This window comes from Nerophis lumbriciformis, linkage group LG35, assembly GCF_033978685.3.
Source record: "Nerophis lumbriciformis linkage group LG35, RoL_Nlum_v2.1, whole genome shotgun sequence".
NCBI classification, from domain to species: domain Eukaryota; kingdom Metazoa; phylum Chordata; class Actinopteri; order Syngnathiformes; family Syngnathidae; genus Nerophis; species Nerophis lumbriciformis.
In genome coordinates this window covers 23,139,427-23,166,233 of record NC_084582.2, presented here as the reverse complement: position 1 = coordinate 23,166,233, position 26,807 = coordinate 23,139,427, and the positions used below count along the sequence as shown (strand labels likewise).

At 41.0% G+C, this 26,807-nt stretch overlaps 1 protein-coding gene across 1 annotated transcript; it reads right to left on the bottom strand.

Annotated features, from left to right (window-relative positions):
• Positions 1-1,975: 1,975 nt before the first annotated feature.
• LOC133575379 (uncharacterized) lies at positions 1,976-25,079 on the bottom strand. The gene is made up of 5 exons (XM_061928073.2): positions 24,932-25,079; positions 19,806-20,299; positions 13,514-13,637; positions 13,340-13,439; positions 1,976-4,079 (listed from the first exon to the last, which is right to left on the bottom strand). Exons 3-5 carry the CDS (start codon positions 13,526-13,528, stop codon positions 2,722-2,724), a joined length of 1,473 nt encoding a protein of 490 aa, XP_061784057.1. The 5' UTR covers positions 13,529-13,637; positions 19,806-20,299; positions 24,932-25,079; the 3' UTR covers positions 1,976-2,721.
• Between the last annotated feature and the right edge of the window lie 1,728 nt (positions 25,080-26,807).

Below are 26,807 nucleotides of genomic sequence, written 5' to 3'. Positions count from 1 at the left end.
GGTTAATCTAAAGATTTTTTTTTGGATTAATCTATAGATTATTTTTCCTTTTACCGATTATTTTTTTATTTAAAATGAAGATGAAAAAATAAATTTAGGCCAGTTTTTTCAAAAGGCATGACTTATTTACAAAAAAAAAGTATGGCCACTCAGTCAACATTGACAACAACATGACAAAATATTCTGTAACAATGTAAACATTTAAAACTTTTAACATTTAACAAAATTAAAAGTAGTTTATTTGCTTTTTAATGTGCAAATATAAAAGTAAACATCCAGTGCAAATCTTAATATTCTGCAATAGTATAAGGATTTCAAAAGTAAAAGTATTGCTTATTTTGCTTTAAAATGTACAAAAATAAAGATAAACATCCAATACAAAAAAGTGCAAAACGAAATATTCTGTAACAGTGTAAACATTTCAACAAAAGTAAAAGTATTGCTTATTTTGCTTAATAACACAACAATGATAGCATGATTAAAGTGAAAGTTAATTGTTCGTTTGTACATAGTATATGTAACTGTTAATGTTGTAAAAGGTATTTGCACAACTAATTAACGTTAGTGTCTTTGTAAACACTGAACAGGCACGCCAAACGCGCCTCTCAGAGCGAAACGGTGTTTTAGTTTATGAATTTACAACGCAGATACAAATGACACATTCATGTTTTTGTGTAATGACAACGTATACTCACGTGGACGATTGACTAGTTGATGGTGATGACAAGAACGCTGTCGGGTGTTTTCTTTTCAAATGTTCGTTCATAGCCGTTGTGCTGCTATGATAGGCCATTTCCGCTCGACACAGTGTGCATACAACTGTCAAGTGTTTTGCTTTTTTCGCTGTGCTTATCCCACACTTCAAGGGATGTACCAATGCTAAATGTGGCTTCCGGATTTCACTCAAAAGACCAGACCATAGTTACTTTTTCCTTTTATTTTCCTTTAGTTTGCAACAGTTTTTCCAACGAAGAAACAGCTTCTTTTTTCTTCTTTAGTCTTTTTAGCAGTCTTTAGCAGTGTTAGTAGACTTTAGTTTCTTTAGCTGTCATTAGCTGTCTTTAGTAGCCTTTAGTAGCCTTTAGCTTCTTTAGTAGCCTTTAGCTTCTTTAGTAGGTGAAAAACCTTTAAGGACAAAACACCACAAGATTAACATGCTGTAAAAAATCAATCAATTATCAATCCCATAATTTACAATTATTAATTAGGCAATCAAACTCTTAACCATTAAACAAGTGCAAGAAAATGGACACATCTTTTCCCTTTAAGTTAAAACTGATTTTAAATAAATTGTCTCAACATAAATGCACCAAGATACATATAAAATACATTTAAACCCAGAAACACAATAGATAAATGCAGCAGAAAACCCAATATGCAAATACATAAATACCTAACCAATTAACCACCTATTTAGATACATATTTAAAATCCATATTCAATATAAATATATTATTAAATTAGCAGTGAAACACTCAATCTTAAACGCCGTCTACTGGTAGAAAAATGCCCCTTTTTCTATGCCCTCACCAGCAGCCAATGATCCAACATAGTTAAATCCAACACTTTAAGTTGAGCGACTTCACCCTCCTGATGAAGCAAACTGCTCCAACATTTATCAAACTAAGCAAATAATATCAACACTTCCTTACTAAACAACAGTTACACAAAACACCGTGTGTATTTAGCCTCCAGACTAAGCACGCTACATGCACCCCCCCCGCACCCCCATCTCACCAGCGCAACAGGTGCGCCACACCCACAAAGAGAAGTAAAGTGCAATCTTACCGGCTGTCCGTTCAGCTATTGGTTTTGGTACACTTTTGGCACAACTCTGGGTTTTCTGTAACGAACTAAACCTTTTTCCACTCTGCGCTGGCGTCTTTTGTACTCCTTGATTTGACACAGCGGTCTAGCGCGCACCAGCAGATGAGACGGGAGCGCGCCGCGTTATACCTGCGCGTGAACGTAAACTGATCGGTTCTGATCATATAAGCCGACTGGCCGAAATAATGCCGAATTATATACATTTCCTGGGGTTGCCTAGGTGAATAGGGATGCGGATGTGCTCGAAGATAAAATATAATTTTATTAAGTGGGGTTTGGCTGGTTGCTCAGCAGCCACGGTTGCGAGCTCGCGCTTCAGCTGATGAGACAGCTGTTCGCCGCTACAACATTATTAGGCTGTTTATTGAAATACTCCCACACTTTTGACGACTTTTGGCGTGCTTTTTTCCCCTCGCTCGCACCGCTCGCATCGTCTGCTTTGCGCTCCGCCATGACGGTAGTGTGACGTAAATATGCGACGCATCGACGCACAAAAACGGCGTCGACGTATTTACGTAACCGATGACGTAGACGCGTCGTTTCAGCCTTAATATCAACTCACTTCATAGTATAGGATCGTTGTTGAAACGAATCGTTACACCCATGTAATCTATAAATGTTAGAAGCATATTAACAAGGTTGTTACACGACAATGATGTCACACATGTTTTATGTGCTGATGTTGTTAGAAAGTCATTGTTAGTCTTGATTTCAAAACGTGCAGCTTCATTTGCTGCTGCTGTTCTCACCAGCACACTTGTGTTTCTCACACTGGTACTTAGAAGATAAGCTTTCACCACACACACTACACCTCCACACCTTCTCACCAATGTGTACTACAGAGTCTCTTTGTTCACAAAAGCTGTTGTTGCAGTTTATTCGGGGACATGATTTTCACCAGTGTGTTCTCATGTGCGCTATCAAAGATTGACTCTGTACAAAACCTTCACGACAAGTTAAACAGGTAAAAGGTTTTTCTCCAGTGTGTGTTCTCATGTGTATTTGCAAACCACCAGTTCGTATAAAACGTTTACTACAAATCGGACAAGAAAAAGGTTTTTCTCCAGTGTGTATTTTCATGTGTTCTTTTAGCGCATTTTTTTTTTCAAAATCTCGCCCGCATTCTGAGCAGGAAAAAGGTTTTTCTCCAGTGTGTATCCTCATGTGTTTTTTCAAATGGTGTCTTTCAGTAAAATCTTTACCGCAGGTTGAACAAGAAAAAGGTTTTTCTCCAGTGTGTATTCTCATGTGTCCCTTCAGCACACTTTTAAGTGTAAAACCTTTACCACATTCAGAACAGTAGAAAGGTTTTTCCCCGGTGTGTGCTGTCATGTGTAGTTTCAAATGGTATCTTCGAGTAAAATCTTTACCACAGATTGAACAGGAAAAAGGTTTTTCTCCAGTGTGTTTTCTCATGTGTGTTTTCAGCACACTATTATGCGCAAAAGCTTTACCACACTCTGAGCAGAAAAAAGGTTTTTCTCCGGTGTGTGTTCTCATGTGTGTTTTCAATTGGTACCGTCGAGTAAAATCTTTACCGCAGATTGAACAGGAAAAAGGTTTTTCACCAGTGTGTATTCTCATGTGTATTTTCAGATGACTAGGGCTTTTGAATGTTGTGTCACAGTGAGAACATGTCAAGTGTGTGTTGTCAGTGTGACCTGTCTTATCTGCTTTAGAGTCTTCATCACCAGAATCGGAAGAGTGTTCCGTTGTGTCGTCACTATCTGATAGTGGAGCGAAGAGCTTGTCTGCTTGTGATCCCCCACAGTGGTCTCCATCAGCTTCTGTTGTCATGTGTTGACTTGAGCTGCTGCTTGGAGGCTCCGCCTCTCTCTTGTCCTCACCTTTGACCTCATCTTCAATCTTCACAATCACACCAGTCAATGGCATCTTGGTGACATCAACATCCTCCAGTCCTTCAAAATGCTCTCCCTCGTGACTGATGCTGTGTTCCTCCTCTTCCTCTTTAATGTGAACAAAGCTCTTCCTCTGTAATGTGAGGGAGGAATGGAACTCATTTTCTTCCTTAATGTAAGAGAAATGTGGCTTCTCCTCTTTGATGTAGGGTTGCTTTTGCTCATCCTCCTCCTCTTCCCCTTTAATGTGGGGGTAATGTGGCTCCTCCTCTTCCACTTTTAGTTGTTGGTGCTCCTCCTCTTCCTCTTTGATATAGGGGAACTGGGGCTTATCCTTCTCCATTCTTGAGGTCCACTTGTGCTGCTCAGGGAGAAGATGTTCTTCACAGATGTCTACAGGACACAAGAAAAGCAACACATAGTTTAGAAAAATCCATCTTTGCTAGTAGGCACATGAGACATTGTCCTGCCTATGTTCTGCTTTCAGTGCCACCCACACTGGATTAAATGTCATTTAGATTCAGAATGCCAAAGCCTAGCTGCCATATTTGTAAAAGTTGATTTAGCAATTAAATGTTTATATTTACCACATCAAACACTTGTTTGACTTTTCGAGCTGTATGTAAAAATGGGGCCATTGAAGTGGAACCTGTTTGCATCAACGGAGCTGTTTTAAAGGGTAACTGGACCTTTTTTTAAATGTATTTTGCATATACTTCACAATCCTTATAAGTAGGCCGGGGCGATATGCCCCAAAATAAAATCTTAAGATTTTTTCCCCTAATATTTAAGAAACCATTGAATACCAGTGAGAGATCATTCAAAACAAGTGTTTTATTTCATCAAAAACTAGCAGTTTGAGATGAGACTGCACACCTGCATCTTACCTATATTCTGTTATTCTTTTTAGACCATATATATATACATATATATATAAATATATATATATATATATATATATATAGTACTTTTTATGCATTCATTTACAAAAAACAAAAAGCAAAATCTGTATTGATTAAAATACCTCAGTTAAGAACAAATGTAGCATTGTACAATTGTATGCAAATAATGGTCTTCAACATTGAGATGAATAAAGAGCAAACTTCAAACTTCTGTCGTGAATAAAATACTTTCGTAAATAAAAATTGTAGTGTTATACATTGTATCCAAATAAATAATCAAGTAAAACTAGTTTGTTTCAGCAAGTGAACAAACCAAGGCAGTGATTGCTCAGTGCATTGTGCTTCTTTCTCATCAAACATACTTTGGGTAAATGATTCCACCATAGTAAGCTGCTTTTTAGCCCGTAGTCTGTCTGTTGTCGTCTTGTTCGCAGAGAATAAGTAGCATTCCCTACACTCGGCTGGAGGTTTTAAATTCAGATGTTGGAATAGGTTTGTTCTGCTGCTGTCTTTTTTAAACAAACTTTGCACTGTGCAGTCATTTGTTTCACGCCTGTTGCCGCAAAACCAAAGTAGAGGAAAGACGTGAGGAATCAAGAGCATGAATTATCAGGATCCAGGGATGGACCAATTGTGCTAAAAACCTTTTTACCAAAGTTATGGGTAGGAGGTCTAATGGACTCAAATAGATCTTTATTGAATGCACATTATATTTTAAGTATTTTAAAGAAACAGGTGAAAACTTATCACAGAATGGCTGTTGTTGGGTTGTAGTGGGTAGGGAAAGGATGGACAGCGGTATAATATTTGCCGTGACACTTAGTTGACAAAAAACATCATAAAATCACTGTCCTTGTCAGAAGACACAGGTGGAACTGGTGGTTGTGCACCAGGAATGTCATTTAAGGTGTCGAAAATGAGCCTCGGATATATTTTATTGGCGGTAATAAGATTCGCAAAATAAGAGGCTCATGCCACCTTAACTTGAATTCAACTAACAGATCTTATAGATGGAGACGATGGACAAAAAGTTGTGTTGCTTGGCTCTCAGACATTTGCGATGAGGCAATGAATATTGTCATCTAACCAGGGAGTGGGATTCACAGTTGCAATTTTATGAGGCTTCAAAAGGAGCAATTTCATCAAGAATGGCAGAGCAGTGAGATTGTTGTTGTTAGGAAATTGTGTTAGATGTCAATATAAACAGAATACAATGATTTGCAAATCATTTTCAACCCATATTCAGTTGAATATGCTACAAAGACAACACATTTGATGTTCGAACTGATAAACATTTTTTTCTTTTGCAAATAATCATTAACTTTAGAATTTGATGCCAGCAACACGTGACAAAGAAGTTGGGAAAGGTGGCAATAAATACTGGTAAAGTTGAGGAATGCTCATCAAACACTTATTTGGAACATCCCACAGGTGAACAGGCAAATTGGGAACAGGTGGGTGCCATGATTGGGTATAAAAGTAGATTCCATGAAATGTGCAGTCATTCACAAACAAGGATGGGGTGAGGGTCACCACTTTGTGAACAAATGCGTGAGCAAATTGTTGAACAGTTTAAGAAAAACCTTTCTCAACCAGCTATAGCAAGGAATTTAGGGATTTCACCATCTACGGTCTGTAATATCATCAAAGGGTTCAGAGAATCTGGAGAAATCAATGCACGTAAGCAGCTAAGCCCGTGACCTTCGATCCCTCAGGTTGTACCGCATCAACAAGCGACATCAGTGTGTAAAGGATATCACTACATGGGCTCAGAAACACTTCAGAAACCCACTGTCAGTAACTACAGTTGGTCGCTACATCTGTAAGTGCAAGTTAAAACTCTCCTATGCAAGGCGAAAACCGTTTATCAACAACACCCAGAAACGCCGTCGGCTTCGCTGGGCCTGAGCTCATCTAAGATGGACTGATACAAAGTGGAAAAGTGTTCTGTGGTCTGACGAGTTCACATTTCAAATTGTTTTTGGAAACTGTGGACGTAGTGTCCTCCGGACCAAAGAGGAAAAGAACCATCCGGATTGTTATAGGCGCAAAGTTGAAAAGCCAGCATCTGTGATGGTATGGGGGTGTATTAGTGCCCAAGACATGGGTAACTACACATCTGTGAAGGCGCCATTAATGCTGAAAGGTACATACAGAATTTGGAGCAACATGTGTTGCCATCCAAGCAAAGTTACCATGGACGCCCCTGCTTATTTCATGAAGACAATGTCAAGCCACGTGTTACATCAACGTGGCTTCATAGTAAAAGAGTGCGGGTACTAGACTGGCCTGCCTGTAGTCCAGACCTGTCTCCCATTGAAAATGTGTGGCGCGTTATGAAGCCTAAAATACCACAACGGAGACCCCCGGACTGTTGAACAACTTAAGCTGTACATCAAGCAAGAATGGGAAAGAATTCCACCTGAGAAGCTTAAAAAATGTGTCTCCTCAGTTCCCAAACGTTTACTGAGTGTTGTTAAAAGGAAAGGCCATGTAACACAGTGGTGAACATGCCCTTTTCCAACTACTTTGGCACGTGTTGCAGCCATGAAATTCCAAGTTAATTATTATTTGCAAAAAAAAAAATAAAGTTTATGAATTTGAACATCAAATATGTTGTCTTTGTAGTGCATTCAATTGAATATGGGTTGAAAAGGATTTGCAAATCATTGTATTCCGTTTATATTTACATCTAACACAATTTCCCAACTCATATGGAAATGGGGTTTGTAAATCAACAGTTCAAAAGACGATAATGTTCACTTTTCGCGAGGTGAAACCATGTTTAATAGCAGAGCAAGACCACCACCACGGCCTGTAGTTCTCAGACACATGAAATAGCAATCAGGTGGGCATATTTCCTTCACGGACACAATATTACTCCTTTTGATAAGTCTTAGTAAATTTTTTAAAATCTAAATCCAGAAAAGAGCCATTTATACCAGATAGTAGGAAGCTGAAAATAAATTTTTTCAGTAGGGATTAACGCTTTGGGAACCTGCAGAGGTAGTGGTAATGTGGAGCACTGTCAACAGAGAAGAGGAGAGGAGACAGGCACTGGAGAGTAGGTGTGGGATTTAAACAGCTTGCTGCTTCCTACCTTGCTCGAGGGCAGTCCGTCATACCAATAGAAGGACGGACGATTCCAAAATAAGTAAAAATTGTCAATTGAAAACCATGGATGGTGGTCTCGAGCCAAAAATGGAGCTGAAGGAGGCGGGTAAAGCACTCGGCAGCACGACCAAAGTTGGAATGAGGGCCGCTAACAAAAACAAACATCCCGCAAAGTTTTAAATAGTAAACCGTTTTTTAAGCCACTCTTTATAAGCTCAGACTGACCCCAGGCCACACCGTTAGTGTCAATGTGCGAAATGAGACATTTGATATATTGTGGAAATGTTTGCAGTAGAGCCAGGAGTTACTGTGTGACATCTGTAACAGTGGTGAAGAGGTCGCTGGTGTTGACTGTTCGCCGCTTCTGTGTACCCCCCAAAAACTGATGATATTATTGCTCACCTGGTGGTAAGTAAGTGACCGTTTAAATGTGTCTTTTTACTTTTTACAGTACTTTTGCGAGTGTGTGGTCCATCAGCAAGCCGCACCCACCCCCGCGAACGTGCTAACAGCAGCTCTGGCATTAGCCGGGTTCCAGACGAAGCAAAAGCCATTCAGCTCTTGGATGTATCTTGTCATCAAACGAAACCCCACATGTGGACTGCCATCTTCTCTTCTGTCGTGGATCATCTTGGCTTGTCTGACCGTCATCTACTGTTGTTGGGGCAAGTATCCTGGCTAACGTTAGCATCAGTTAACACAGACAGCTCGAGCACCGGCATGTTCGTCAGCTTATTGGAACTTCAGCGTCACCACACCAGCAAAGATCCGCGCGGACACCTCGATCTCCCTCGTGGCCCGGTTACATTCAACGGGGGTCTGACCACAGCGCCATAACATCCCTGTGGTCAGCTGAACGTCCCGTCGCGCAACACCTGCGTCGCGCTGCACGACAACAACGAGCACAGATATGAGCCAGCACACTGCAAAATCTGGAGTAGATCACAGTGTCCGCTGGCCTGCGGAAAAAAAGGACTCGATAAACCATAACCTATTTGAACAAATAAATGTAAAATCTTTATCCAATAAATCTGTATTTGTCCACAAACACATTAAGGACAAGGGGCTGGGCCTTCTCTACCTCACAGAAACGTGGCAGCAGCCAGAAGTTTATACAGCACTAAATGAGGCTTGCCCCTCTGGGTATAATTACCTGAGCAAAGCCCGTACAATTGGTCGTGGTGGTGGTCTCGCTGTTTTACGCCAGTGACATTGAACTGAGACTTCTGTCTATCCCAAATTTCTGTTCTTCTGAAAATCTACTACTCAAATGCCAACTCCCCCTTAATGTAACAATAGCTCTTATTTACCATCCAACAAAATCCCATTTATTACAGACATACACAATTTCCTCATTTCATTCTGTTCATCCTACATTTTGGTTATTGGTGATTTTAATATACATATGGACTCTTCCTCCAATCAGCTAGCCACAGAATTTAAATTAGTATTGGACTGCCTCAACCTCACCCAACATGTCAATGTATCCACCCACAATAAAGGCCATACCCTGGACCTAGTTATCACCAACTCCCTCACAGTCACGGATCATCACGTATATGACACTGGTCTATCTGGCTGTCTCCCTACCTTTTCCCTATGCAAAACCAAAATGTCCAATAACATCGATTCTGCCTCTTTCGGTCATCGTCTCCAACTGTTTCTCCCACCTACATCCTCCTCAGTCTCCAGCCTTGTGGATTTTTTACAATAACAGTCTATCCTCCATCCTGGTCTTTCATGCACCATTAAAAAAAAAAGGAAAGTCTCCTTCTCCCGATCTGCTCCATGGTAAACAGAGGAGCTGAGGCAAATGAAAAGGTCAGGCCGTGTCCTGGAGCAAGCCGGCGTAAAATCCGGCTTGACGGTGCATAAGTAGGCCTACCGGGAACATCAAAGGTCTTCCGCAAAAGCCCTTTCTGAGTCTAGGTCAGAACACTATTCCACAATCATCAATAATAAGCCAGGTAACTCCAAGCAGATCTTCTCTACAGTAAGTCACATTCTCAAACTTCAGATCACTCCATACTACACTCATACAGACAATAACTGCAACAAGTTCCTTAAATTTTTTACCTCCAAAATTGACAATATCTGCTCATTTATCATACAAACGCATAGTCACATTCAAGACATCCCAGCAACTTTCAGCACACACAATTTCTCACACTTCATCCCTACATCGCAGCAGGAGGTCGAGAAGATCATCTGCAGATCCAAACCCTCCACATGCTCCCTTGAACCCCTCCCTTCTCCTCTGCTCAAAACACACAACCTTTCCATTACTCTGCTCATAACAAAAATAAATAATCTTTCTCTCCAAACAGCCAACGTTCCTCCCTGCCTTAAAACCGCTCTGATAAAACCTCTGCTTAAAAAAACAACCTTAGACCCAATCCCTCTGTCAAATTACCGACCCATTTCAAATCTTCCATTCATTTCCAAAATCCTACAAAAGGTTGAGAACCTTCATAGACATCCAAGAAAAGGTTGTTTCCATTCAGCTTCACAGCCACCTCAAATCTAAAATCACCCTTATGAAAAATTCCAATCGGGTTTCCGCCCCTCCCACAGCACAGACACAGCTCTCATCGGAGTCACCAGTGATCCGGTTCTACATCCCTCCTCATTCTTCTTGACCTCTCTGCTGCGTTTCACACCATTGACCACAACATCCTCCTCCACCGTCTACAGCACTTCATCGGCCTCTCTGACACTGCCTTTCACTGGTTCCGCTCCTACCTGACTGACAGGACCAATCACGTGGTAATTTCATCCTCACACCGTCACCTGTGGGGTCCTCCAGCTAGGGAAAATTAAGAAACCTTGAGAAGGGACTAGGGATGTAACGATAAACGGTATAATGATAAACTGCGGTAAAATTCCAGACGGTTAGTAATTCCGTTAAAGTTTTTAATAAACGAAAAGCCGTCATTTATTAATGCATTTTAGTCAACATAGCTTAGTTATTTTATTATTATTATTATTAGCCTTTATTTAACCAGGTAAAATCCCATTGAGATCAAAGATCTCTTTTCCAAGGGAGACCTGGCCAAGAGGGCAGCAGCAAGGTTACATTAAAAAACAGTAAACAAATACATAAAACATCACATTTACAACATTAAAACTTGCTCACATGACACATGTGCATACAGACCAGGTAGACTGCAGTCCTTTCACAGAAGCTTTAAACTCATTGAACGTAACTAGGGTTTGAAGTTTAATATTCGATTGTAGGTTATTCCAAGCCTTCGGTGCTGAAAACCTAAATGCTTTCTTACCCAGTTCAGTTCTTACTTTGGGGACGACAAATTGCAGAACATTCATTGAACGAAGACTGTGACTTCCTTGTTTCTTTGTTAAAAGACAAGACAGATAAGATGGAGTGATACCCAGAATGGTTTTGTAGATGAAAACATACCAATGATTGAGGCGTCGAGCACATAAAGATGTACAGTTAACCATTAAGTATAACACACAATGGTGAGTAAGGGGCGCGCAGTTGGTGATGAATCTCAGTGCCCCGTGGTACACACTATCCAGCTTGTGGAGACAACCAGCAGTAGCATTCATGTACAACACATCTCCATAGTCAATAACAGGTAAAAAGGTTGTTTCCACCAATTTCTGTTTCACAGTAAAAGAAAAGCAATACTTGTTTCTATAATAAAATCCCAGTAAAAGTTTCAGTTTTTTTTACAACATACTGAACGTGCTCCTTAAAACTCAAGTGGTCATCAATTAAAAATCCTAAATATTTAAAAGCAGATACTAACATAATTTGTTGCCCATTTCTTGTTAAAATGTTCTCACACAGTGCTGATCTTACAGTTTTTGATGTGGTAAAGAGCATACACTTTGTTTTCTCTGCATTTAAAACCAGTTGAAGATAGCAAAGTTGTTCTTGTACTCTGTCAAATGCATGTTGTAGATATTTAAAAGCCTCAGCAAGAGTGGGTGCTGTGCAGTATATGACAGTATCATCAGCATAGAAATGGAAAGTTGAGTTCGGAATATTCTGTCCAAGATTATTTATGTAAATAGTGAATAATAAGGGGCCCAACACAGAACCTTGAGGGACACCCTTTTTCACTTCCTGAATGCTGAAGCGCCTGCGCAAGTGTACCAGAGCTGTTCAGCTTGCGAAACATGGCGGCGACTTCACAGACTTTGCTGTGAAAATGTTCCCTCCGAGCTAACGGAGCCCATCGCTTCGTTTTACTTCATTTCAATCGCTTCTACTTCCGTGGAGTCTCGGTGTGCGATTAAGAGCGCAATGCTGTTGGAGGAGAACAATACCTTATGTTGCAGTTTAATTTTTGAACGAGCAGCTGACATCCTTCCGTCAGCTGCTGGGACTGAGAGTTAGCATGCAGCAGGCGATGTGTCGGTAACTTTGCCACAACTTGTTTATAAAGTCTATAGTTTGTTTACTGAGATGCTCACTCCTCCTTTATTTAACTGCTAACCTGTTTTGTCCTCTCATCCAATTGAACGCAGGCTGAGTTGTCGGGGAGGCACAAAGATTGTGTATTAGATGTAAGAGGTATCACTCTTGTTTATTTTGTTTACATGGTTGTTGTTGAAGAACAAAGCTTGTTTAATTGACTTTATCTTCATTAGTCAAACTGTGGTGTGTTTTATATTGATATCAAAAAGTAAACAATGTTTTTACATTACTTGTGTTTTTTCATTGAACAAAGTAATTACTTTAATAACCATTCATGTGACATAGCATTTTGTTAAATGTTCTATGGTGTGTAATTAATTCTTATACGACAGATTTCTGCTCAAACTCTCAATGGATATGTCCAGATACAACATGTACATGTACACACATTAGTATATGTAATTGTGTGCACATGACTTTAAAAATACCCCCCTCTATGAACATTTAAAAATAGAGATAAGGGCATCATAAAAAACACTGACACGCTGATACTATTAGTGAACAAAAAACTAATATTTGTCTTTAAATATATAGATAATGTTTATCTCTAGCATTTGTATTAGATATCACAAATTACATGATGGCGTCACATTCACAACCCAACACTGTTTGACCTAACATACGGTAATTAACAATGCTGATTTTAATATTGATAAAAATAATCTTAATTATTATTTTGCCCACAACCGTGAAGCCCTATGTATAAGACGAGACCTCATATAGGAACACTATATTTATCTATATGGACAAAAAGTGCAGTTACGTTTTATGTCCATATGGTGTAATCTTGCAAAATGTTCACATTTATTTGTATTTATTTATAGTATTATTTTGTTTCTGCCATATTACTTTGTTTATAATGCTTGTTTTGCTTTCATATGCACATTCAACTTTCTACTTGAGGTACATATATACATGTTGCATGTGTTTATGTTTTTGTTTTGTTTTTTAAATAAAACTTGGTCAAAAGATTTCAGTATAAATATTTTTTGAAAATTTTAGCACAATTAAAAATTACCGCGATAACGATAACCGTGATAAATTTGGTCACAATAACTGTGATAAGAATTTTCATACCGAGACATCCCTAGAAGGGACCCAGATGTGGGGACCATCCTTACAGATGTCGTTGCAATGCATGTCCAGTTGATTTATATTCTATTTATATTTTTAGCACTACTGGGTACCTGGGGAGTCAGTCCTCATGTCTCCATTTAGTCTGGTCTGTAGCCTCTCAATGAAGACACTTTGTTGATTTATCTGTGTAGTGTGGGTTTGTCTGTGTCCCTGTACAAAGAAAAAAAAACATTAGTCACAATGAAACTGTGCTCTCCTACGAGTAGTTACAGTACTTTACAAACCTTTACTTCTGACATGCGCTTGTTGAGTCTTTATGGAAAGTTGTGTCCCAACTGAACAGGTCTTTGGTGATTGTGTCTGGCAGTCTGTATCAGTGTATGATGTCTGCTGACTTGTTGTATCTGTCTGTGGAAACACATTTTACAATACACTTTGTGAGCATTACTTCGCTCCAATATCATTCACATTAGGGCTGCAACTAACGACTATTTTGATAGTCGACTAGTCAACGACTATCTTAACGATTAGTCACATATACACATATTTAATGGCTCTAAATTTTCCACCGACTCAATTGCAGCTTAAGTTATTTTAGGCAGCTGTTACATAAAGTATAATGACTATTAAAATGTTGTCAATTTAAAAGAAAGAAAAGGCAAAGTGCTAAAAAAAAAAAAAAAAAAGCAATTAACCTTGTTTATGTAATTAAAAACAGTTAATATAGCAGCAATAAAAACAAAACACAACACAAAATCTAACTTCCTCTAAGACAAAAGCATTTTGTGATGTTTAAAAAGCTGCACACTGGTATATTGATTAACTCTTGGCAGTTTTAGCACTCTAATAGGCTCAATGTATAGAATTATATATTTGATTACCGTATTTTTCGGACTATAAATCACAGTTTTTTTCATAGTTTGGCCGGGGGTGTGACTTATACTCAGGAGCGACTTATGTGTGAAATGATTAACACATTACCGTAAAATATCAAATAATATTATTTAGCTCATTCACGTAAGAGACTAGAAGTATAAGATTTCACCGGATTTAGCCATTAGGAGTGACAGATTGTTTGGTAAACGTATAGCATGTTCTATATGTTATAGTTATTTGAATGACTCTTACCATAATATGTTACGTTAACATACCAGGCACGTTCTCAGTTGGTTATTTATGCCTCATATAACGTACACTTATTCAGCCTGTTGTTCACTATTCTTTATTTATTTTAAATTGCCTTTCAAATGTCTATTCTTGGTATTGGGTTTTATCAAATACATTTCCCCAAAAAATACGACTTATACTCCAGTGCGACTTATATATGTTTTTTTCCTTCTTTATTATGCATTTTCGGCCGGTGCGACTTATACTCCGGAGCAGCTTATACTCCAAAAAATACGGTAACTCTTCAAATATTGGTTATTTATTAGATTGTATGTTTAATCTTATGATACCTCCGCATTGGTGCGTGCCTGTCTGCGTGTGTTTGTGTGTGTGCACCATCCATTTTCTACCGCTTGTCCCTTATTATTTCTTTTTTTACGGCTGCTTTAAAAAGTATTTCAGTTGATGGCTGACTTCGGCTATAAATAATTGTTGTTGTTTTTTTCACAAAACTCCGTCTCACACTTACATTTGCATTACAAATTAAACCTATTATTATTATTATTATTGTTAGCTTGCTAGCAAGGTAGAAGGTAACACTCCTACCTAGGGATGATGTTTGATAAGAAATTATCGAGTTCGAGCCTATTATCGAATCCTCTTATCGAAAAGATTCCTAATCGATTCTCTTATCAAGTCCAGATAGGTTGTTGTATATGGAAAAAAACACACAATATTTGGTTTAACAAAAGCTCACTTTTATTATATAAGAAAAAAATAAAATCTAATAAATAAATAAATATTGACTGTTACCCCCCTAAAAATATTTAATAAAATAAATAAATATTGACTGTTGTTACCCAAAGTATATTAAGTGGGATTTTTCAGAAAAACAAATATATACAGTAACACAAAAACAACCTGTCTCTGTGATCACTATAGGTGTATAAATAATAATATAGTGTTAAATAAAATCAGTCCCTGGGGCACAAAACTGAAAATAATACAGCTCTCCAAAAAGTGCACTTCTGCTGCTATTTGACATAACTGTTTGTTATGATGCTTTGACATTTTTGCACTTTATTTCTTTATTGAAAGAAAATTCTATGAAGAGAAAAGTTGTTTGCAAATGTGGTTACAATGCTAACAAATGAAAAGTTAAAGCTAATAAAAGAAATACACTTTATTGAGTTAACATTATTTCTTTATAGGGGGAAAGATGTGATGTTATGAGCTAGGGAAAATAACAACTACACTACCCAGCATGCAACGGGAGTGATGAGCATGCGCGGTAGCCCCGAAAAGTGTTGTTGCATGTCGCCACCCGGCAGCTAAGAATGAGGTGATGAGCACGCTGTGAAAGCAAACGTCAAGAACTCAGCCAACACGCCTCGTCTGCATTATTTATAATTAGACAGACAACACATATACAGTGTGATTTTGTTTTGTTTACAAGGAAAGAAAAACAAAAGTTAAAATAGGGAGATGTCATATATGTTGTGTATATATGTATGTGCTGCGGTTGCTTTAAGAACGTTGCGACAGCGGCTGTAAAGGAGGTGCGTTGCTAGCCTGGTTGCTATGTTTCCGGTTGGTCGTAAAAGTGTTCGTCATGTGTTTGTACCCTGCTTAAATCTCTCAGTAAAGTTATTCATTGGATTATACCTTTTGTTTTGAACTTTATTACACCTTGGAGCGCTTTTTCCGTTCCATTTTTTTCCTGCTTTCCCTATCTGCGCCTAATGACTGAGCTACGTGACGTCATTTCTTGTGATGTCCCACGGAGCATTTCTGGTCGGGACCGGATTCGAATAAAGCACCAACTCTTTTTCTTTACTATAGTGGTCTCGATAACGGGTACCGGTTCTCAAAAAGGGATTCGAGTCCGAGGACTCGGTTCTTTTCTTATCAAACAACCGGGAAAACCGGTTTCGAGTATCATCCCTACTCCTACCGAGGTTGAGTCCGCATCCTCCCTCCAGATGTCCGAAATCATGCCTACGCGTTAAATGCTGGCGTATCACAGATGTACTGCCATTAAAAATAAGGTCTGCTCTGCAAAATGAGCACGGTGTTCATGTTTTTAACAAGAATAAAAGGAACTGTTCTCACCCTTTACATGTTAGCACTTGCCATGTTTTTGCAAGTGGCGGTGCGGACCCGCTTCCACCCAGAAAAATACGAGTGATGAAGTCATGACTATTCTCAACAAATATAATTGTTGGAGACAACATTTTATTGTCGCCTCATCGTTGCACCCCCTATTCACACATAAGCACTACTTCTACTGCTAGCTAACTAAATCAATGGCAAAACGCTGACTTTTTCAAGCTTATCAATGAACAGAAATGTGTATATGCCCACGACATTGTGTATATTAATAAACAAGAATTATTAAAAAGGATCAAACCCAGAGATTGTACACACTTTAGTGAAACACCAAAAAGCCTGATAAAATAATTATGTAAAATGTGTGTTTAACAAAACCTACACTGCTGCTTTGGCACAATCTTGTAAACAATAGCCTATAGCTAAGTTTTGTGTTGTTGTTTGTCTATGCACGGTGCAATCGGGTGTGTGTGCAATATGTATTTTGGTATTTTGGGATGTTGGTGAAGTGGTTGTCCTACATTAGAAGGCTAAGCTCAAAGCTACACTACAAATGGAGCTAACATTGCTAATGTTACAGGTCCCAAGTGACCAGGACGGTGGTAACAAATAGAAATCTTATTTGGTGGACGGCTGTTCTTTACGGAGCCCCTAATGGGACATGGATGTTTTTTTTTCCTGTCAGTGAACCGGAAGTGAAACAGACACAGTGATGGAAGAGCGGGAGCATGCGGGAGCCTACCCATCATCTGTGCTCTGTTGTGGGACCATAATACGATTTAATGTCCTTATATGTTAGGCTAATACTAAAATAGAAATCAATAAACGTCTCCCACGGATGATGGGTAGGCTCCTCCATCGCCTTGTCCGTTTCACTTCCGGTTCACCATCGCTGTGTCTGTTTTACTTCCGGTTCACTGACATCGGAAAAAAAACTTTCGCGATATCTCGCAAAACGTTTTTTTCCCTCCATGTCCCTTTAGGGGCCCCGTAGTTCTTCTTTCCCTAAAAAGCAAATACAAATTAACACAGGAATGAAGCACCGAAACTGTTCTTCTATTTATTCCACAATTACAATGTTTCCCTAGTTAACATGTCTGTTTAAAAAGCAAATGGTTGGCTGTCAAATCAAACAGAAAAAGTATACAACACACAGTGCGGTGTATATTTACCATTAACATTCAAATATAAATAAAACTACTTATCCAAATTCACATTGTTTCAAGTTGAAGTTCCTGTTTTCAGCATTGTTTGTCTAATGCTATTTCACACAGTGCAATTAAATAGTTTTGTTCCTGTGTAACATAGGTGAAATGCCACCATAAACATAATTTTGCTTTTAACACAATATTACTAGACATTCAAAGATGGTTTGTCTAATTTAGAAAATTAAATAGTATCTAGAGAATTGACAGTAAACAGAATGTTTTGTCTGCATGAGTGTTTTTCAACCATGAGATATTGCCGTGAGATATTGTCTGGTGTGCTGTTGGAAATTATTCAATTCCATCTATTTGGTCAGAAAAGTAATTTTTTGAAACCAGTTTCATGTTTAACATTTTCTGCTAGTGGTGTTCCTCGGGAATTTTTCAAAGAAAAAAATGTGCCTTGGCTCAAAAAAGGTTGAAAACACTGGTCTGCATCATACACAAGATGATCACTTTTCTTTTACTCTCAAGCACACAAATAACAGTTCTATACATACATATCAGATATCCCCAGTGTTGGGACTAACGCGTTACTGTAATGCCGTTATTTTCTGCGGTAACTAGTAGTCTAACGGTTTTTTTTTTTTAATATTCAGTAACTCAGTTACCGTTACTACATGATGCGTTACTGCGTTATTTTCCGTTATTTTTTATATAGTATCGGCTAGAAACTGAGAAGATCTGAGTGTGTTTTATTGCTGCGGTGTCGTCCTTCTGAATGTTACTGTGTCACAAGGAAGAGGCACGCCGCACGCTCTGTGTGGGTGTGTGTGTGTGGGGCGGGGGGACGTGTCTGTGTTTACTAACAAGACATGGCGGAGCCGAAGCAGAGTTTCTTAACATGGAGATATTCTCACTACTTGTCTTTTGTCGAGCACAAAGAAAAGAACATTTTAGTTAAATGTAAGTTGTGTCCTGGATCAAAGATCCTATCTACTGCCCAAAACAGCAATTAAAATCTGCTAAAACACCTACAAAAGCAACATGCTTCGACGAAGGTACACACTCTGTCAATTCTCTTATATACTCTATCATTCTAGACTTCTTGAGTGTTTGATTATCACATCACCCTAAATGTATAGACTATAAAGTTCACAAACATAAAGAGGGATCCTAGTGGGCCAGGCCAATCTTTCCTTTTCTCTAAACTAAAACTGGGGAAATGCGTAGAGTGTTCTGGGCTTCAGTACAGTGTTGATCTCATGAAGACATGATTTTATTTCACAATTCCTTGAGAAAAAAAACACCTGGTTAGGCGTGTGATACCAGTATGTGTGTTGTATATAGTGACATGACATATAATCTTGTCATGTGTGCATTCCTTGGGTGAAGCCAGGTTTACAGCTATGTTGTGACATGTTTTTATGATGCGGTTTGTTACTTATGTATGTTATGTTGCAGCTATTTAAAATAGTTTTGTCAATGTGTTCTGGCCCAAAATAAATTGGCCCTTTGAAACATAGCTTTGTCTTTGTGTGTTGTATGTAGACCACATTGCTTAGCAGAGTTCAGTGATGCAAATGCATGTCAAATTGATCAACACATTGTATTATTCTCCAGTGTAATAACAGTACTGAACTGAAGGCTAAAAGGGCATTAATGGGAGCCTTAAAAAAAAAGTTTTTAAATAAGTAACTAAATAGTTACTTTTCACGGTAACGCATAACTTTTTGGTGTAAGTAACTGAGTTACTTTTGAAATAAAATAACTAGTAACTGTAACTAGTTTTCAGTAACTAACCCAACACTGGACATCCCAATTCAGGGTCTGCATCCTTCGGAGGACCCGGCCTACGCAGCCTCAGAAGGCTGGACCTTCGGAGGGACCGTCTAGCCTGCGGAGGATTTCCTGGTTGACCCCCGCCACACAAAAATCCGGGTTGAACAAAGGCGCGCAAAGCATGTGACGTAGGCTGGCTTCAAATGAGCCCTTCGAGGGATGCAGACCCTGAATTGGGACACAGCTTTTGTCTCTATGCTGTGTGCGTGTTTCCACAATAATATATTTTACAACACGGCCATCTCAACAAAGGACTTTAAACAAACACAACTACTAACTCGACATTTCACGTCTACAATCCGACAAGAAGATCGTCAAACTTGTCATAAAACGTTCATGGAAGACGTTTATGTGATTTTCACCGTCTACCAACCTGAAAAGAAGAAATGAGGCACGGAAGCTGTCCTTTCTCCATCCAACATCAGTCTGGCAAGGAGGCGGAAGTGTCCTCGATCAAAGGAGTCCGGCGCACGTGGCGGGCGCTCACACTTTGGTTCCGCCCTCTCGTTTCCCAGTAATAATGTTTTGTTTCACACCAATAATTCCTCGATAATATTACACAGTAATAATATTTGGAAAATAAAATACTCCACAGTGTAAATAAATAGCCATCAGTCTTTTTTGTTCAGGACATGAAACAGAAAAACTACAAGGTAGACAACATGATGTAGCGGCTAGCTACGGGGTGTTAGCCAATGGCTTTGGCTGGGGGGCGGGACTTCCGGGGAAGTTAGGGAAGTGACGTTGTTGACAGGAAGTGTTAGTTCGAGTTTTGCCGGGAAAGAGGAAAGACGCACATTGGAGCTGTTGTGTGGTTACATTGCATCTTATCTAATAAAGACAAGACAAACGAATAAGTCTATGAGCCTACTGTTATGTTATTGTTTTAAATAACACATCGTTGGATGACTTGCAGAACTGTCTTTTAATCACGATCACATATTACAAACGCTACTTCAACACTCGTGCGTACAAGGTGTGTACCTCTCTGAAGAGTCCTACCTGACACATACTATATATTGGTTCCTAGTCATTTGTAGACTCTTACTACCACCATGTGGTCAAACACTATCATTACATCCCCCTTTCTAAACTAAGCACCCATTGCTAATACCATGTCATGTATTAAACAAATAACTTGTTTTTCTATCTTGACCACATGAATATGCAATATTTTCAAAAACTATCCATGCACCACAGTATTAAAAAACATTTAAAATATTTTTAAAAAACATGAACTCTTTAGCTTGTCAATCAGTTTGATATTATACGAGTTCAATAATACACGTAGTCATCATTCACAGGTTTCTTGATCTGCCTTGTGGATCTTCTCAACACAGGTTCAGGATCGTCAGTCACATCTTCATTCATGTGCTGCATTGGCATTGTTTCACAGTCAGTAGGTGTAGATGAAACCTCGGACTCAGCTGTTGCTTGGTTTGAAACAGTCGGTGTAGATGAAACCTCGGACTCGGCTGTTTCTTGGTTTGGAACAGTCTCTGGAACCCTCAGCAAACTGCGACGATTGCGACGTAGTATCTGTCCTTCTTCACTCCTCACAGTATATGATCGTGGTGATGTTTCTTGAAGAACAGTAGCTTTGGTTTTCCAACCATCAGGACTTTCAATTCTCACTGTGTCACTTGGTGATAGTGATGGGAGCGATTTGGCTGCTTTGTCATAAAACGACTTCTGCTTTAGCTTTTGTTGCTTTAGCTTCCGTTGTACTTTTTGACTCTGCGTTGGTGTAGACATACTTGGTAGCGTAGTACGAAGCTTTCTGTTCATCAGTAGTTCAGAGGGTGACAAGCCACACTCAAGAGGTGTCGCTCTGTAGCTAAGTAGTGCTAGGTATGGATCAGAGTTACTATCCACTGCTTTCTTCAAAAGTTGTTTGAGAATATGTACTCCTTTCTCAGCCTTTCCATTTGACTGTGCGTACAGAGGGCTTGACGTCACGTGTCTGAAATCATAGTGTTTTGCAAATTGCTGCCACTCTTTACTGTTGAAACATGGTCCATTGTCACTCACCACAGTATGCGGTATACCATGTCTAGCAAATATAGATTTGACATGCGTGATCACACAGTTTGATGATGTGCTTGATAGCAAAGCCATTTCAGGGAAATTAGAATAGTAGTCAATTACAACAACATACTCTTTGCCCTTCAAATAAAACAAGTCCATTCCCACTTTCTGCCATGGTGCAGTAAGAACTTCAGGCAATATCATGGGTTCTTTGGTTTGTTTGTTTCTGTATTTTTGACATGTTGCACATCTACCAATCATGTTGTCAATGTCTTTGTTGATTCCAGGCCAGTATACAGTGTCGCGTGCTCGTCTCTTGCACTTTTCAATCCCTAGATGACCTTCATGGATTCTTTGTAGTATATCCTGCCTCAATGTTTGTGGAATGACTATTCGGTTTCGCTTCAGTAAAAGTCCATCCACAACACTTAGTTCACCTCTAACATGGAAGAACCGTGGGCTGGAATGTGGAGGCCATCCATTCTGCATGTTGGTAATAACACGCTGCAACTCTTCATCTTTTGCCGTTTCCTCAGCGATTTGTTGTGATTTTATGTCTGACACTGGAAGTGTAGCTGACACCATATTCACATGGTTTTGTACATCCTCTTCAGTAGCACTGACGCTGTTTTTCATGGGTGCTCTTGAGAGTGCATCAGCCAGTATCAAGTGCTTTCCAGGTGTGTAGATGAGCTGAAAATCATATGGCTGCATCTTCATCATGAAACGTTGTATTCGTGGTGTCATGTCATTCAAGTTTTTCTTGATGATGGAAACTAGTGGGCGATGGTCTGTTTCTACAGTGAAGGTAGGGAGACCATAAACATAGTTGTGGAAGCTCTGCAGGCCATATGCTAACCCTAGACATTCCTTTTCTATTTGAGCATACCTACATTCAGCCTGTGTCATGGATCGTGATGCATAGGCTACTGGTTTCCAGTGTTCATCATCAGCCTGTAGTAAAACTCCACCCAGTCCATCTTTTGAAGCATCTGTTGACACCTTTGTTTTCTTTGTAGGGTCAAAGAACGTCAGCACAGGTGCAGTAGTGAGTGTTTCCTTCAGTCTCTGCCACTCATTCTCGTGCCTGGACGTCCACTTGAACTCTGTGTCATTGTGAAGGAGTTCACGAATGCAGGATGTTTTCACAGCAAGGTTTGGGATGAACTTGCCAATATAGTTGACCACGCCCAATATACGCTGTACACCTGTCTTGTCTGTGGGACTCGGCATTCTTTGTATGGCGTGTATTTTTTCATCATCAGGTTGAACGCCATGTGCACTGAGCTTGTCTCCCAGAAAAATTATCTCTGACACTCCAAACTGACACTTCTTTTTGTTTAATTTGAGTCCATATTGTTGTACTCTTTCCAACACTTTGGTCAGCCTTTCGTTGTGTTCTTTTGCTGTTCTTCCCCACACAGCAATGTCGTCGATGTACGCTCGCACGCCTTCCAAACCTTCAATGATATGTTCCATTGCTCTATGGAATATTTCTGATGCAGATTTGATCCCAAATGGTAGGCGTTGGAAGCAGTAGCGACCAAAAGGCGTGTTGAAAGTGCAGTATTTGCTACTGTTTTCGTCTAGTTTGATTTGCCAAAAGCCATTTGACGCATCCAATTTTGAGAAATATTTTGCACCAGCCATCTCACTGGCTATTTCTTCATGTTTTGGTATTTGGTAGTGCTCACGTTTTATGTTTTCATTCTAGTCTTTTGGATCCATGCATATTCTTAGATCGCCATTTTTCTTTTTCACACAGACCATGGAGTTTACCCAATCTGTTGGTTCCTCGATTTTCTTTATTACACCCAGTGTTGTCATCCGGTCCAGTTCCTTTTTGAGACGCTCTTTAAGTGCTGCTGGAACTCTTCGCGCTGCATGGACAACTGGACGTGCCTGCTCTTTAAGCTGTATTTTGTATGTAAAAGGTAAAGCACCAAAACCAGTGAACACACCAGCGTAGTTCTGCACTATTGAATCAGTTTCAATTTTTTGAGCGCTCACATCTGTGTTCACAAGATACACTCTTTTCACCAGTCCTAAAACTTCACATGCTTTGTCACCCAATATTGACTCACGTTCTTCAGTGACAACTGAAAATAGCAGGTAGTGCACTTTTCCTTTTACAGTGACTCTCAATTTGCATGTGCCCAGACTGTCGATGCTACGACCATTGTAGTCTTTCAGTACAACTGTTGTTTTGTGGATTTTCGGTTTTTCTCTCAATTCCTTGATGTCTGACATGTTGATCAAGTTTGCCTTTGCACCAGTATCTAGTTTCATGTTAACTCGAGTTCCATTTATTTGTAGCGGTGCAATCCACTTGTCTTTTTCAACAGCATTGACTACTTCTTCAGTTTTATTTTCACTGTTCACTAGGCCAACAAAGAATGTTTCACCCAGATCAGTGTCCTCCACTACATTGACAGATTTTTCCTTTTTAGCGCATGGTTTTCCTTTAGCAAAACATTGTTTGGCAAAGTGATTTTTTCCATAGCATTTGGAACACTGCTTACCAAATGCTGGACACTGCTTTGGCTTGTGCTGCGATCCACAGCGCTTGCATTGGAACATGACGTCACTCTTCTGCTGTGCAGGCTGCGACTTCCATCCCCTTGACACGACATGCACGTTATCGCCTCCCACGCTGATGGCTGCGGTGGACGCCATTTCACCAAACGTCTTGACGTGCATCTGTGACAATTCTGCTGCATGACAAATTTTAATGGCATTCTCCAACGACAATTCTGTCTCTCTCAACAGTCTTTCTCTGACTTTTTTGTCTTCTATGCCACATACAATCTGGTCCCTTATCATAGAGTCCTTCAGTGTAGCAAAGTTGCAAGTTTGTGCTTTCAGCCTCAAATCAGTCACAAAACTGTCAAAACTTTCTCCATGAGCTTGCACTCTTGAACGGAACACATATCTCTCATATGTCTCATTCTTCTTGGGAGAGCAATGCGCATCAAACTTTTCAATGACAACTTCCAACTTGTTTTTTTCATCTGGATTGTCAAACACAAAAGTGTTGTAAACTTCAATGGCATGTGGGCCTGCTATTGTAAGCAGTAACGCTACCTTCCTTGCATCCGGCTTATCCTGCAGTGCCATGGCCGCCATGTACAGCTGGAACTGCTGCTTGAAGGTGCGCCAATTGCTGTCGACATTTCCACTTAGCTTCAGCTTTTCAGGTGGCTTCAAATCCATGTCGCTTTTCACAATACACCACTTCAATGTTCGTTCACTCCTGGTACCATGTTATGTTATTGTTTTAAATAACACATCGTTGGATGACTTGCAGAACTGCCTTTTAATCACGATCACATATTACAAACGCTACTTCAACACTCGTGCGTACCAGGTGTGTACCTCTCTGAAGAGTCCTACCTGACACATACTATATATTGGTTCCTAGTCATTTGTAGACTCTTACTACCACCATGTGGTCAAACACTATCATTACACCTACGTTCCTGGGAACATTACACTGGTGTCAGAAGTAAAACCGGCGTTTTTCGAAAGAGACTTTGTCGCGGCAAGGACACGCTGCGTTCCGCGCATTAGCCAGTTAGCTTCAGTCTGTGAGTTAGCTAGGACCGCAAGCGTTTAGCATGTTTAGCTACGGTGAGCATAAGTTTAAAGTGGAGCGGGATGACGCTGTTTTGGAGCGGGTGACCGTCGAACAGCCGCCCTCCTGCTCGCACACGAGCGGCTCGTCGTCCCGTGGAGATGTAAAGATGTCGCCGCTGCCGCCCCCACCCGCAGCTTCCCCGCACGGCACGCCCCCCCACCGTCTGCTGCCTCAGTGAAGACGCCAAAATTTGCCGGTGGATTAGATTGGGAGGCGTTCCACGCTCAATTTGAACTTTTGGCGGACGCTAGAAGGTGGGAAGCAAGGGACAAAGCGTTGCAATTGGCTTTGTGTCTGGAGGGAGAGGCTCTTTCGTGCCTCCTGCTGCTGGACTCTGAACAACAGCGGTGCTACGCAGCCCTGGTGGGGGCGCTCAAGAGGAGGTTTGGGAGATGGTCTCAGCCAGCGCTTTTAAAAACTGAACTGAGAGGGAGGTGCAGAAAGCCTGGCGAGCCTCTCCGGGGGCTCGCTAATGACATTGAGGGCCAGGTGCGCCGTGCATATGGTCACCTGCCTGCTGATGCACGGAATGAGCTCGCAACTGACCTGTTTGTTGGAGCCATTACTCCTCCTGACCTGCGCGTGCAGGTGCAGCTTCAGCACCCGAGGTCCCTGCAGGAGGCACTGGAAGCTGCTGTTGAGAGGGAGATGCTGGGGAGTGCAGCTGCAGCCGGGGAACTGGAAATTAAACCCCATCCAGTGAGGGCGGCATCGTCACACACGTCTAGTGACGGGGCTCCGGCTTGGGCGACAGAAATTACCGAACTACTGAGGTCGGTGACTCTGCAAAGTCAACGTGGCCCGCGCCCCATGCAGGTCTGCTGGGGATGTGGCCAACCTGGACACTTTCGCAGGGAGTGCCCTGCCACTCGTCGTGAGCCGGGAAACGGCGCCAGGCCCGCATAGTCAGGGGTATGCGGGCCCCTACGTCCACCGCGGACCCTGACTCGCCAGCCCAGGCTCGTCAAGCGGGGGAGGGAGCCCAACAGCACAGCCAGGGGGGAGGGGCTCAATCCCCCCCAGAAGCAGACGACGACTCGCCTTCTGCTCCTTCTTCTCGCTTTCGGGCACCCGGAGGAGCCCAGCGACACAGCCAGGGGGGAGGGGCTCCATCCCCCCAGAAGTAGATGACAGCAGTGTGCCACCTATGGCGGTGGGCTGGACACGGGGGGGGCCCAAAGGTGGGGGCTCCTGCCATGTCGCTGTATCTGTCCAGGGGGTGCCTACCGTGGGCCTGGTAGACACGGGGTCATCGGTAACGCTGGTAAGACCGGACGTTCTGCCCAGCAGTACACCACTTGAGCCCACAGCAGTACAGCTACGCACAGTCACGGGCCAGCTAGCTCCTATGGTGGGGAAGGGGTTCCTGTGGTTGTGCGTGGGGGAAAAACGAGTTCGCCATCTAGTTTGGGTGGCAGACGTGCAAGACTGCTGCATCTTAGGGCTGGACTTCCTCCAAGTCACTGGGTGCCTGCTAGACATGGGGAGGGGTACACTTAACTTTCCGGGGGGCTCTACAGTTGCCATGGGTACCCTAGTTTCCGGGACCCTGCCCGTTTCACCGCATGCCTCTACAGTCTTGTTGCCTCACACCACACCTAGTTACTACCCCTGCCCTCTCCCTGTCTCCCTTCAGCCAATGAGGGGGGAGACAGAGCTGTGTATTACCCGGGGATGCCAGCCCTGGGCATCCCTACCCACGGCCCCCCA